This window comes from Rhinopithecus roxellana, chromosome 2, assembly GCF_007565055.1.
Source record: "Rhinopithecus roxellana isolate Shanxi Qingling chromosome 2, ASM756505v1, whole genome shotgun sequence".
NCBI classification, from domain to species: domain Eukaryota; kingdom Metazoa; phylum Chordata; class Mammalia; order Primates; family Cercopithecidae; genus Rhinopithecus; species Rhinopithecus roxellana.
Genome location: NC_044550.1, coordinates 130,707,696 through 130,720,317, shown reverse-complemented (window position 1 = coordinate 130,720,317; position 12,622 = coordinate 130,707,696). Strand labels below are relative to the sequence as shown.

Genomic DNA, 12,622 nt, shown 5'->3' with positions numbered 1-12,622 from the left:
CCTGGCCAGCAGTGGTGGTCCTGGGTCCTCCCCGCAGAGGGAGGAAGCAGGGGAGGGACAAAGCCCGGTGAGGATGTCTGCTGGGAAGGATGCTCACAGGTAGCAAGAGCAGGCTGACTCCACCCCCCAGACACACAGAACTAACCTCACTCCGCCCCTCAGGGGGAGGAACGTCCACCTGCCAGGCAGCCACAGACCAAGTTATTGCTGTTCACTATCCATCCCGAGCTCCGTGCGGGGCTCATCTCAGCTCCAAGAGGACAAGCTGTTCATTGGCTCCGAGGGCTCTGAAATGACCCCCCCATGAAGGTGGGGGCGAGGGGTGTCCTTTAGGGCACAGGGCCTTCTCAGATGCTACATTCTGGGTGTCTGGAGGGGTGTCAGCTTCACACTTTCCTCCTGAAAGGACACATGTGCTGGCAGAAATGAGGGTGGACAGTAACAAAGAGCACTTGGCAGCTGGAAACATCACCTACATAGACTCAGCTGGGCCTGCAGCGGAAGGGAGGCACATTTTGGGAAAGAGACACGCTTCAGTGCATTGCCAAGCAATTCTACCCTGGTTTCATTAAAATCTTTCCTGATATTACCAGCAGGAAAACAAAAGCAATCTCCCCACAGCTCACCCCCAAAACTTGACAACCAAATTAATCACATTTTCAACAAAATTCGGATACGATGATTGGTGCTTGCCACAGGTTTTTAGGAACACGATCAAGTCCTCCTCCCTTCGGCAGAGTTGATATGGAGACCGTTTTCTCCGGTGGGATCCTAGTGAGCAATGAATGAGCCCTACTCTGACCAAGCCCCACGCCTGGATGTCCGTCACACGGCTAACTTGACCTGGCAGGTCTAAGGAAAGCCAACTTCCAGGAAGAACTGACCCAGGCACTCTTAGAGGCCATGCATCTCTGTCTTGAGACGTGTGTGTATAAAATTATAGATGTGTCCGTATGCACATGCATGTATACTTGACTTACGCATGGGTAAAGTCATTTTACTAATGAGCTCATATCCATCTCTGGAGCACACAGGCAGGCCTTTGGGAGTGGGGGATACCCCCTGCCAGAGCGGGGTGTTCTGAGCCCCTTGCTAAGGACTGTTTTAGATCACATCGTAAACAAAAGGAAGACAAACTCTGTGTTGAGCCCAGCGATATGCATTCCAAGGGGAATGGCTCCATTTTACATTCACAGTGTTATTTCTTACAAATGTAAACATCTAGCCAGGAACAACATCTGGCCTGTGATACTTCTGTCTCAGAGCTGTTGACATAACCTGCAGGGGAGGTGGGTGGGGAGCAGCAACGGTTCTGAGAACTTTCCCCTCATCCCCAAACCTTCTAGGAGGCTTTCCAGGAAAAAGCTAGGATGAGAAACAGGAGCCCCCAACCAATACGGAAGGATGGTGGTTTTCTTGTTAAAACTCAGTAGCTTCCCTTAAGGGCCTCCTCAAACATCAGAGCCCTTTCTACCGCTCCTGCTGCCCTACCACGAGGACGAGGTGGTCCTGGCTGGGGGAGGCCTCTGTTGGGAGCTGGTGGGAAAAGCCTCATACAGGCCTGTCAAAGGCTGCTCAGAGGAGGGGCTCCCTTTGAGCAGGGGCTCCCTTTCAGCGCCCCCTCATGTATGTGGGCAGCACACAAGTCCACATCTCAGCTGCTCCTCAGCTGCCACGTAGGAGAGGGACAGGTGGAAGCTTGGGGGTCTCAAGGCAGCACGTGCATAGACCCCGGAAAAGCATTTCCTCCCCTTCCCACATTCCGTACCCAAAACATCAACGGGCATGACCAAACCAAGCCACATGGCAGTCGCCAGCCTTGCCTGGCTCGCCTCTAAGGCTGAGGAAGCAGAGCTCCTGCCCCATCGCAGAGCTCCCAAATCCAGCTCCTATGTCAGCAGCAGCCGGCCATCCAGAATCCACTTCCATTCTAATGACTTGGCTCCTCTGGGCCTGCAAACAGGAGGCTGGTCAAGGGACCTGGCCTGGGGATAGGAGCGGTGGCTCTGACAGGGCAGTGGGGCAGTCTCCAAGGAGCACAGAACTGCACTCTCCTGACTAAAAGGGGCCCCCATGCAAGATGTCAGCTGGAACGGGGGCAGAAGGGATGCCAGGCTCTGTCACTAACAGTGCCAAGACGCCAAGCTCTGCTGTTGACCAAGAGAGGCTCAGACAAAACACAGCTCAGTGACACTCTTGGGGCATGCATCCATGGAGCGGCAGATCCCAACACCGGCCAGCCAGCTCCTGGGCAGACACCACCCCAGGGCTAGCAAGGAACAGGAGTGGGAGGCCCATGTCTCTGGACACAGCGGAGGCTGCTCACCGCCAGGGAGGGCTGGCCTTCTCCGCTGAGTGACAGGGAGGCTGCTGTCCCTAACGTGGGTGGAGAACGACAGTTGTCTGTGCCCGAGGAGGAGGGGCTGCAGGCGAGCATGCCCCTAGGACAGTGGGGACCTGTCCTCAGTCCTGCTGTGGCCACCTGCACACTAACGCCTCTCTACATCCCAGTCACCTTGTGAATGCATAAACAGGAACATGTACAACGGAAATGTCAGCGGGTGCTCAGGAGGGCTATGCCAGTGGCTACAGGAGAGGAAGCGTGGCCAGGGGCCCTGCCCACCTCCCCGGACACTGTCGCATGCAGCACAGGCCTTGCAATTCACATACTTTACACGGGCATAGAAAGAGTTACGTTAAAATTAATCTCTTTACTGATATAATTAAATTTTAAATCCTGAGAAGAAAAGAGAGAAGGGAGAATGGTGCTGGGTGTCTAGCACCCCCAGCCACTGGCCCAGCACATGCCATGGCATCTGTGCATACAGACACAGGGCATGGCATGCACACCCCACCAGGAAGACACAGGCCAGTGTTCCCAAAGCCTGCTCACGGCACCTTCTACTGCAGGACAGCAGAGGGGCCAACAGCCAGCCTGCAGGAGGGAGGACTTCCGGCCCAGATGCAAGAGCAGCTGCAGCCTGGCAACAACCAACAGGTGAGTATCAGGAGAAAGGACCTGGTCACCCACATGGCGTGCAGCACAGCTGCTCCTGCTCTCTGGAAGGCCTCAGGCTCAGCCCCACCGGGACTGCAGATACTCCTTGCCTGGCCACTGTACCACAAAGAGCACTTCTGCCATATGGCAGAGACACGCACGTTGCCTGGCCGCCTGCGGCATGTGCGGAAGCCCACAGGGACCAAGCTGGCTCGGTGGAGGCAGGGCACAGGGTGCAGATTTCTGGAGGCTCCAGCCCCAGCTGCCGCCTCACAGTCTCTCCCACCATGGCGCTCAGCAGGTGGTGACCTTGTGGACATTTCGTAAACAAGTCAGCAGCCGGTGATATGGGCTTCCTGGAGCTGCAACCACCTCAAACACAGACTGGAAGGCCCTGCGGTCGAGCTCCTCCTCTATCTGGTGTCTGTAAAAGTCTGTGGCAACCAGGCAGAAAAGGTTCACGTCCACCTGCTCCAGCTTTCCCATCCTGCTGATGACATGTGGGAGGCTGGTGCAGGAGTTAAGGAAAAAGGCCGGCAAATGAGGGGAATGCTGCCTCCCTGTCCTCACCTGGGAGCTCCTCTCCTGAAACAGCCTACGAAGGGGCCCAGGGAGCCTGGAGAGCCAGCAGAGCCCCGGAAGGGCCACCTGGATGGCTCCAGCTGCAGTAGCGCCTCCACCTTCATTCCTGCAACCCTTGGCTAGCTGGACACCCTGCTGGAAGGCCAGCAGGGCAGACGTGAGCTGGGCAGAGCTGGCCAAGGAAGGAGGAGGCCTGCAGGCAGGCACCCACTCGGCAGCACTCACCTGGCCTGGCTCCTGTGCAGCACTGGTGGCCGGTGCTCCTGCTGTCCTGCTGGCCCCCACAAGCCCTGCTCCAGTACAGCGAGGGCAGAGCCACGCCAGGCACACTGAGCGAGGCTGTGCTGTCAGCACCAGGACAACCGCACTGCTTGGAGGCTCTTGTGGTCTGTCTTGGGGAAGGGCTGTGGAAAGGGAAACTCCTGGCAGCCAGCATCTAGGGGTGGGAACTGGATCTTTACTTAAGCCTTTCCCCGAGAGGGTGATCGAGGCACAATGACCAAAGCTAATGAGAAGCAGTGTCAGGAGAAGCCCAGCCACACAGAGCCCGCGAGTGGGCGGGAGGTCTGCAGAGACCGCCGCCTGCCCTCGCTTCCCTCACCCAGGCCCTCCACAGACGGGCCCCTTAGCAGCTTCGACCCTTCCGCCATACACGGGCCCCTCTGAGAGGCCCTGGTCAGCGAATGTCTGGATGTGCTCCTTTCTGTATCCCTGTCAGCATTTTACTTCCCTGGGGCTGAGGGCCTGTCACCTTGGCATCTGTGGGGTTTTTGCAAAGGTTAGGTTTCAAAACTTTATCATGAAACATGAGCCTCGGTGTTGACGAGGGAAACGGCCAGCACCAGGGACCCAGAGAGGATACATCGCCGCAACCCACGGGCTGGTGGATGCGCTGACAAAGAAGCAGGAGAGGCTCCATGTGGCCATGGCGACTGGGGTCCTCTGCGTGAAGTTGGAGAGGGACAGCATGACCCAGTCCCGGACCATGGATGACTGCCCGGTGCTGTGCAGAGTCTGAAACACCTGCAAGGAGCAAGCGGGCGCCTGAGTGTCAGGGCTGGGGGTGCGGGAAGCACCTGCTGTGCCTGGGTGGTGGGGGTGGGGTAGGGGCCAGAGGCATTGCTGCTTTAAAGGGGAGGAGCTGGGTTCTGCTGGCGAATCTGCTGGGAAGTCGGGGGCGACTCCACCTCCAGGCTTCCCCACTCCAACCCCATCCCACATGCAACCTCACCTTATACACCACGGTGGCCATGAACTGGGGGTATGGCTGCTGGTTGGACAGAAACTCTCCGATGACTTTGTTCATGATGTCCTGGGGTGGGAAGAAGTCGTCTAGAAACTGGGGCAGGATCCTCGCCACCACTCTGGCTTCACAAGGAAAGCCCTTCCTGATCCTGGGAGGAGGGACACAGGTCAGAGCCTGGCACCAGCTCCCACAGCTGCCCCACCTGCCCGCAGAGGGCCTTGGCTCTAATTCTGGGGAAAATGCTGATGTGAAATCAGGGCTGGGAGGTACCCTTGGCCGTGAGGGACTTTCCAAGTGGGGAAAGTCAGAGCCTAAGCAACTGGAGTATGAAATTTGAGACTAAAAAGGCAAAACCCCAGCTCTTCCTCTGTCCAGCTCGTGAAGACAGGCTGCTAGGCATAGGCTCTGTCTGGGCTCCCATGCCCTGCAGGGACCAGAAATCCTAAGAAGAGTCTGAAAGCTACATAAAAAAATATGCAGAAATGGTGCAGCGGGAAGGACGTTACAAAAGAGATTTTTAAAAATCCTAACGAACCCGTTCTCATTACGTTTTTGCTGCTTTCCACATCCAAATGCTCCATAAACATTTCTATGTGTTCTAACACTTCGTAGCACTGTTGTCAACCGGGACTTTTTTCTTGTTACCGAACAGGGCCCCATCTGTGCTCTCGCTGCTGCTTCCCTAACCAGATCCCGAAACACGCCCCCTGAGCAGTATCCTTTCCAGTGCTGAAAAGCAGCCATCATGCTCCTGTCTCATCAGTGCACACATGCCTGCTGTGCATACCTGAGACGCACAGGAAGCAGCCAAGAAATGGCAGTGCACTTTCTCACAGGTGCTCCTGACTCTACCCGCCCGCAGACCCTCACCCAGCAGTGGCATGGCGGCTGCGCTGAAGACAGTGCTCCACGGAGGGAGATCTGTGGTCAGCTCCAAGGTGCCTCCCTGCGGCGTCTGGAGGGCGCTAGAGCGGAAGACGTGCACCACGCTCTCTGGAGCACTCGCCACCTAGCACTGGGTCCACTAGACCACAAGCCCCTTGAAGGCCAGGACTGGTCGTGGCGCCTCCCTGTGCCCGTCTGCCAGCTGTGGTGGTGCTCAGTGAGCATGTGGGAACTGAAGAATGATGCAGAGGTGCCTTTTAAAATCGACATGGGGGCCAGGCACGGTGGCTCACGCCTGCAATCCCAGCACTTTGGGAGGCTAAGGAGGGTGGATCACTTGAGTTCAGGAGTTCGAGACCAGTCCAGCTAACACGGTGAAGCCCCGTCTCTACTAAAAACACAAAAATTAGCTGGGCATGGTGGCACGTGCCTGTAATCCCAGCTACTTGGGAGGCTGAGGCACGAGAATCGCTTGAACCCGGGAGGCGGAGGCTGCAGTGAGCTGAGATCGCGCCACTGCACTCCAGCCTGGGTGACAAGGGCAAAACTCCGTCTCAAAAAAAAAAAAAAAATCAACATGAAAACAGACCAGCACAGGCTCAGCTGTTCAGAACACCTCATCTGGTCAAAGAGTAGAGCAAAGTCCACCTGAGTATGCTCTTGAGAAAAGCCAAATGGCTCCCCACCAGACACCCTGATTGGATGGCACAGGCAAGGCAGTGCAACAACGCCCCAGATCTGCCATGTCGTCAGGACTGAGGCCGGAGAGCAAATCAGAGAGCCCTGTCCTTGAGAAAAAGCCCTACAAAGCTCCTAACCCACTTCCAGAGCAGGTGAGCGAAGCCAATTCTCAACACAAATTCACGCACGGCAGTGGGGCGGAGGGGTAGGGAGGAGAAGCCACTGGCCACACGGGTCTCAAAGATGCATGTGTGGGTTTCACCTTCATCCTCCTGCTGCTGCCCCTCACCCTGCTCCCGGGCACCACAGACCCCCTCCCACAGATCCCCCTCCCACAGGGCCCGTGGGCTCCCCTCTCACGACAGGCAGCCAGACAGAGCCAACTCCTCATCACTGAGCAGGCTTCTGCCGCACCCTCCCAGAGACTGGTCATTCCTGCCCCCTGCCACGCCCCACACTGCCAGGTGCGGTGCCTGAGCCCTCAGGAGAGATGGGCAGGTGCTGGGACAACCTTGGAACTGGTCAACACGACACCTGAGCGCTGGGGTCCAAGGACCACCAGCTCGCCAGTGGAACCCTGAGCCAAGGCAGCCCACGGTCAGGCTGTGGTCGGGAATCACTGGCGGGACTCCAGCAATAGCGCCAGGGGATCAGCCGACACACACAAACGCTCAGCTTCAGGCCAAAGTTCTAGGGAAGCTAACGGCTGAGGGATGGGGCTTCGTTCCTTACCTATCAAAAAGAACAGACACCCGCTCCATAGCAACAATCACCGACTCGCTGTCTGGGGCTGCAGGATTAGGGTCTGAAGTTCTACCCGGACTGACTTTCTCCTTTCCTGTAACAAAAGTGTTTAGTACGAAGTCACATCTATACAACCCAACAGACTCTGCAGACAGTGCTTTGTACGCAGAGTCCAGCGAATCCCTGGAGAAGATCTGAGAGCAGGTGGTGTGGGCCCCTCGCTAGCCCAGGACCCCACACAGCTCAGCCACATGGATAAGTGACCAGAGGGGCGGTCAACCCTGACCAGTACTCCAGCCCTGGGGGCTCCAGCCCAGGACCCCGCACAGCTCAGCCACACGGATGAGTGACCAGAGGGGCGGTCAACCCTGACCAGTACTCCAGCCCTGGGGCTCCAGCCTCTCTGGCAAGGTGATGGGGACGGCTTGGGGCAACACCAAAAGTGTCCAATCAGAGGACACCTAGTCTAGGTCCCTGGAGTGAGCATGCTCCTGTCTCCCTTGAACAGGACTTGGGCTGGCCTTGCGGGCACCGTGTACATGCTCACCTGTGTACATGCAGGTGAGCATCAAGCCCAGAGCCGCCATGGCCCGGTGCGGGCTGTGCACGTTCACTCTGTCCACACTCAACTTGACCAGGGATTCTGCATCCAGGCGGGAGAGCTGCTCAGAGAGCAGGAGGCGCTCCAGGCCTCTGAGGGCACAGTGGTAAATGATAGAGGGAGTGGACTCCTCACTTCCGGACAGCATCACCCCACACATCTGCACAGGGAGAAAGGTTTCTGCGTCAAAGAATCGCTGCGTGGTCTCAGGTGTTCACGCCTCCTCCCCACCAAGTCAAAACTGGCCCACGGGTATGATCCCACAAGGAAAAGAGAAGGGAAGGCCACTCCCCGTGTGCAGAGGAAGCCAGCCAGGGCCCACTCACCTGTATTATGGATGCTGAAAATTCCGGCCCCACGTCCAGAGGATAGTTCTCAATCAGGTAAAACGCAGTGGCACACATGACCAGTACGTGCTGCTGGCTGTGAATGTTCACGCAGCTGAAAACGGGAGACGACAGCAGCCAGGCTCAGCCGCCCCCATCCAACGTAAAGAGGGCTTCGCAGCATGCCCAGCCCCACACGGGAGTGAAGAGCTGCGGGCCAGGCTGGCCCCCGGGAGCACCTACCCTGTGTGGCTCCCCAGGCCCCTGCAACCTGGCCTGACCCTTCAGCCTCTGCTCAACCCCTCCCTGGGTAGCTGAGCCCATCTACCTCCCCCACGCCCTGCCCTCTCGGCCTGGCCCAGCCTCCCCTGTGGCCACCTCCATACTGGCCACCACAGACTTCCTCTCTCTGTCCCTCAAAGAGGCCCTGGATTCCCACACCCCAGGCCAGTCCCCTCTACTTCCTGAGTGTCCTGTGCTTTTCCTTCGTGGCACATTTCACCATGACGTGCTGCCTTGTGTGATCCCCTGACAGCACCTGCCTTCCCCATGGCACAATGAGGACCCGGTAGCCAGGGACTGAATGAGTGCCCACTATGAACAGAGAAGCCAATACGATGCGCCCCTCCACCCACAGAAACGTGCCCAGTGATGCTTACATCCATCACCACGTGGTCCGACCTCCACCTCGGAGGCATGTGACACAGCCTGTGCCCATGGCACTGAGGCCAGCCCCACACACCATTTCTACCTGGATGCCACAAGCTCTCTGCATCCCAAACGCAACTCCTGGGCCACCTCAACTCTCCTTCTCTGAGTCCTCCATACCCACAGCAAGAGCCATAGACAGCCCAACACGCCAGCACAGCCAGGGCTTCGGCCTGTGCCTGGGGCCTGTTGTGGGGCTGCCCCCCAAAATCACCTCACTGCACCAACACATGTGCCTGATTTGCAGGCCTGTGTCCTGTGTGACTTGCCCTATGCCAGGCTCCTAGGGATGCAGAGACAGTTCCCAGCTGTCCGCCTGTCCTGTGTCCTGCTAGCACAGCACCCACTGCCCAGCAAGGATGACAGACGAGAAGGGCCTCGCCACAGAGTGGCTTGTGCCACTCTGGTCTGGATGAGGGCAACGGCCCCTGATGAGCCGCTGTCCCTGCTCCAGCATGTCCCAAATCCTGCCAGACAGCCACTGGCCCGTGCCATGGCTCACACCTCCCTCCTGTCTGAACTGTGCCTACAGAGATCTTCCCATCTCCCTCCAAGTCTTCCACTCAGCTTTGACCCGGCCCCCATCTCCTGCCCACTTGTCAAAGGGGATCACTGGCCATTCTTCCCAGCCCCCTTCCCATCTTTGCTCCTAATTCTTGCCCTCAACTCCCCCATGTGGGTGGCTGATGAAATTCTACCCTCCCTCTACAGACAGCTCTAAAGCCTGTGACTCAGAGAGCCTGGGCCCATCTCTGCTAAAGCCTCTGCGACTTCGGGAGAGCGGAGGTGAGACCAGGGTGTCACAGAGCCCTCCGCACTCACAAGACATCGTTGTGAAGAGCTTGACTTGCTCGCTAAGGGGTTGTGGCACCAGCCGTGCTTTGTCAAGGACACATCTGTGCAGAACCTGCCGCCCAGCAGCTTTAAGATAAAGTGAGGTCGGAATCACAGTGGAAACAAGAGGGAGGTGCTGGGCCAGGGCGGGGAAGGTGCAGAGAGGAGGCTGGCCTGGGTAATGAGAAGAGCGTTCTGGGAGCAGAGAATGAGAACCGCTGGCCTCGCGAGCAGAGTCAGGAATGGGCACATGGGGAAATGTGCTAAGCGCCACACGAGACAGCGGCAGAGGCGGGAGCTCCAGCTCGCAGGGGGTGCCCGAGGAAGCCTCTAGGACGCATTTGTGCCCTTGCGTCTCACCGACCTCAGCCATGGCGCCCACCTGGGTTCCCACTGACACCTCCCTGCCATTTGGCCAGGGGCCTGGGCACTTGGAGAGCATGATGCTGCTTCCTTCACAGCTCATTCTGAGACCCCCGTCCTAGCCCCAGCCAGGCTCCCACTCACTGCGCGATCCCTTTCAGGTTGGAGAGGAGATAGTCGCTGATGACTGGGATGAGCTGCTTGGCAGTATCGTCCAGCAGGTCGCACTCCAGCACATAGAGGATGCCGTGCAGGGCTCCGACCCTGCTGGGCAGGTGGCTGCTCCTGAGCGTGCTCTCCAGCAGGCGGCTGACAGGCTCCGCCACGACCTTGTCCTAGACACACACAGACAAAAGCTGCTGAATGCCACCAGAGCTCACGCCCCGGTGGCTCCTCCCCACAGCCAAGGAGGGGCGGGGATGGTGCGCTGCCCTCATGCTTGTGTGCAGAAGAGACTACACAGCAGGCCCGAGACCATTCAGAGAGGCCTGAGTGCCAGGCTGGCCCCTGGCTGGTGTCGGGACGGTACCCACCGTCCTCACTGAGGAGGGGCTCCCTGTGCTCAGCTGCTTGTGTGGGCAACGGGGTTTGTGCTGAGAACCTGCCTTCCCTCTGGGAGTCCAGAGTTTGGGCATGAAGCAGGCAGAAGGTGCCCACGTGTACAGCCCGCAGTCAAAACCCTGGCACTGAGTCTCTAGTGGGCTTCCCTGGTGACGACACTTCACACACTGTCACGGCTCACTCTAGGGGGAGCTCAGTGCGTCCTACACGACCCCACCGGGAGAGGATACTGGAAGCTCGGGCCTGGTTTACTCGGGACACCGCCCCATGGGCCTCTGCCCTTGCTGATTTGATTTGCTGATTGTGTTTTGTGTGCTTTCACTGTAATACATCTTAGCTGACAGTCCTTCTAGAAAAGCCTGGGGGTAGTCTTGGGGATCCCTGATAGTAGTTTATGCCAACTTCAACCAAAATGGCCTCCATTTCACTTAGTATCCAAAACCTAATGGGGTTGAATATCGACCTAAACACTTAGCCCACATTCTTCACTTTCAATCTGCTCTTTAACAGTGAGGAGACCCCTGCAGAAGTCACTCAGGAATGTCGCCCTCCTTCAGCCCAAGACTATGGGGACACAGATTTCCCATGGAGTGCTGGACGGCCAGGCAGCCTCTTCTTGTTGTGGACCAAGATGAGGTTCTCGGCAGTGGCAGGAGCTTCTCTGCAGGGGAAATGACCGGAAGACACAGAAGCCGCTCCCACCCATCCCAGGAATGAGGACCGAAAGAGGTTGTTCTTTGTGGATCACTTCCTTCTTGGGCTCCCACCTCACCCTGTGCTATCCCCTCATACACACAACGCCACGCAGCACCTCCCTGAGGACTGCGCTCCCACGGCCCCTGGTCCCACCTCTGAAAGTCCCACATCAGGACCTGCTCTCAGGTGGCACAGATTTCATAACAGGAGGCAAATACCTCAAAACGACATGCTCTGGATACGTTGGTACCAAGCATGACATGCTGAAAACCTTCACAGAGGATCACCATCTTCAAGAAAGATGCACAGAGCTGGGAATTAGTGCCCATGACCATCCTGCCTTAGGATCTGCTTTTCAAAATGATTATTTCTCATTTGATTATTGATGGCACAACACTTGCCTAAGGAGCTCTGGGCCTGAGCACAAAACCACATTACAATTCAAGTTAGCCCAGCAGCTGAAACTCCCCACAAAGGAGAAGAACCCCTTCCGAGAGCCGCTTTGACATCATGTGGGCAACCCCCAGAGGGTGTTCACAGTGAAGACAGACGCCCACACAGGGAGCCCACATGCTCATTGTTTCCACTCCCTGGACGGCTGCCGAGTCACCAGCACGGCACCAGGCTGAAGGCCACCCACAAGGGAAGACGACTGGCGTTTGGGCTTGGGGAAGACAGAGTCCAGGCAAGAGTAGTCAAGACTCGCAGGGAGTCAGGCTCCAGGTTACGGACATGGGCTCAGTCCCACCTCTGCCGCATTTTGTGTGACCCAGACAAGCCAGCTAACCTCTGACACTGGCCGCCTAGGGTGCCTTTGTCAGGTGGGGTGCAGGAGGAAGAGCTCCGCAAATGTCAGTGGCTGGAGTGACGGCAAAAAACATCATCGCTGTCACGACAGCGTTGTGACCGACAGACAGGAGCCCGTCCAGAGCAAGGGGTAAGCAGGCCCTGATGGGCACTGCCATGCCATTCTCACCAAGCGCTCCAGACAGCTGGCACACGGCAGCCACTCAGGTGTTTGTTGAAGACACGAGTTTCTATTGCTATCATAAAATGGATTACTAGGTAATGCCACAAGACAAAGACCCAGAGGCACCAGCTCTGACAGTTCTGACATCCTTGAATAGGCTTCGCCAGATGTCGGGGCCCACAGGTAACGATTTCATGTGTACAGCTGATGGATGCTTGGCAAATACCATGTGGTGATATGCCCACAGAATACAGGTACCATGCTGCACTGGCTGAATCCTGATAAACCAGAAGCAGAATAAGGAGGAACTCAAGAGGATGAACACTTGACCCTTGGGATGGTCTGAATGTTTGTATCCCCCCCCCCCGAAACTCCTACACTGACAACTAATTTGCAGTGCCACAGTACTAGAAGGTGGGGCCTTAGG

General features: G+C 57.2%; 1 protein-coding gene across 2 annotated transcripts in view; it reads right to left on the bottom strand.

Moving 5' to 3' along the window:
* Positions 1-549: 549 nt before the first annotated feature.
* HTT (huntingtin) overlaps positions 550-12,622 on the bottom strand; it is a 155,816-nt gene continuing 143,743 nt past the window's right edge. For both annotated transcript variants that reach the window (XM_030920084.1, XM_030920090.1), the window contains 7 exons: positions 10,113-10,303; positions 8,064-8,178; positions 7,684-7,897; positions 7,125-7,230; positions 4,812-4,974; positions 4,443-4,603; positions 550-3,506 (listed from right to left, as the gene is read on the bottom strand). In XM_030920084.1, the coding sequence (XP_030775944.1) occupies positions 3,293-3,506; positions 4,443-4,603; positions 4,812-4,974; positions 7,125-7,230; positions 7,684-7,897; positions 8,064-8,178; positions 10,113-10,303 (1,164 nt within the window). In that variant the 3' untranslated portion in view covers positions 550-3,292. The remainder of the gene's footprint in view (positions 3,507-4,442; positions 4,604-4,811; positions 4,975-7,124; positions 7,231-7,683; positions 7,898-8,063; positions 8,179-10,112; positions 10,304-12,622) is intronic.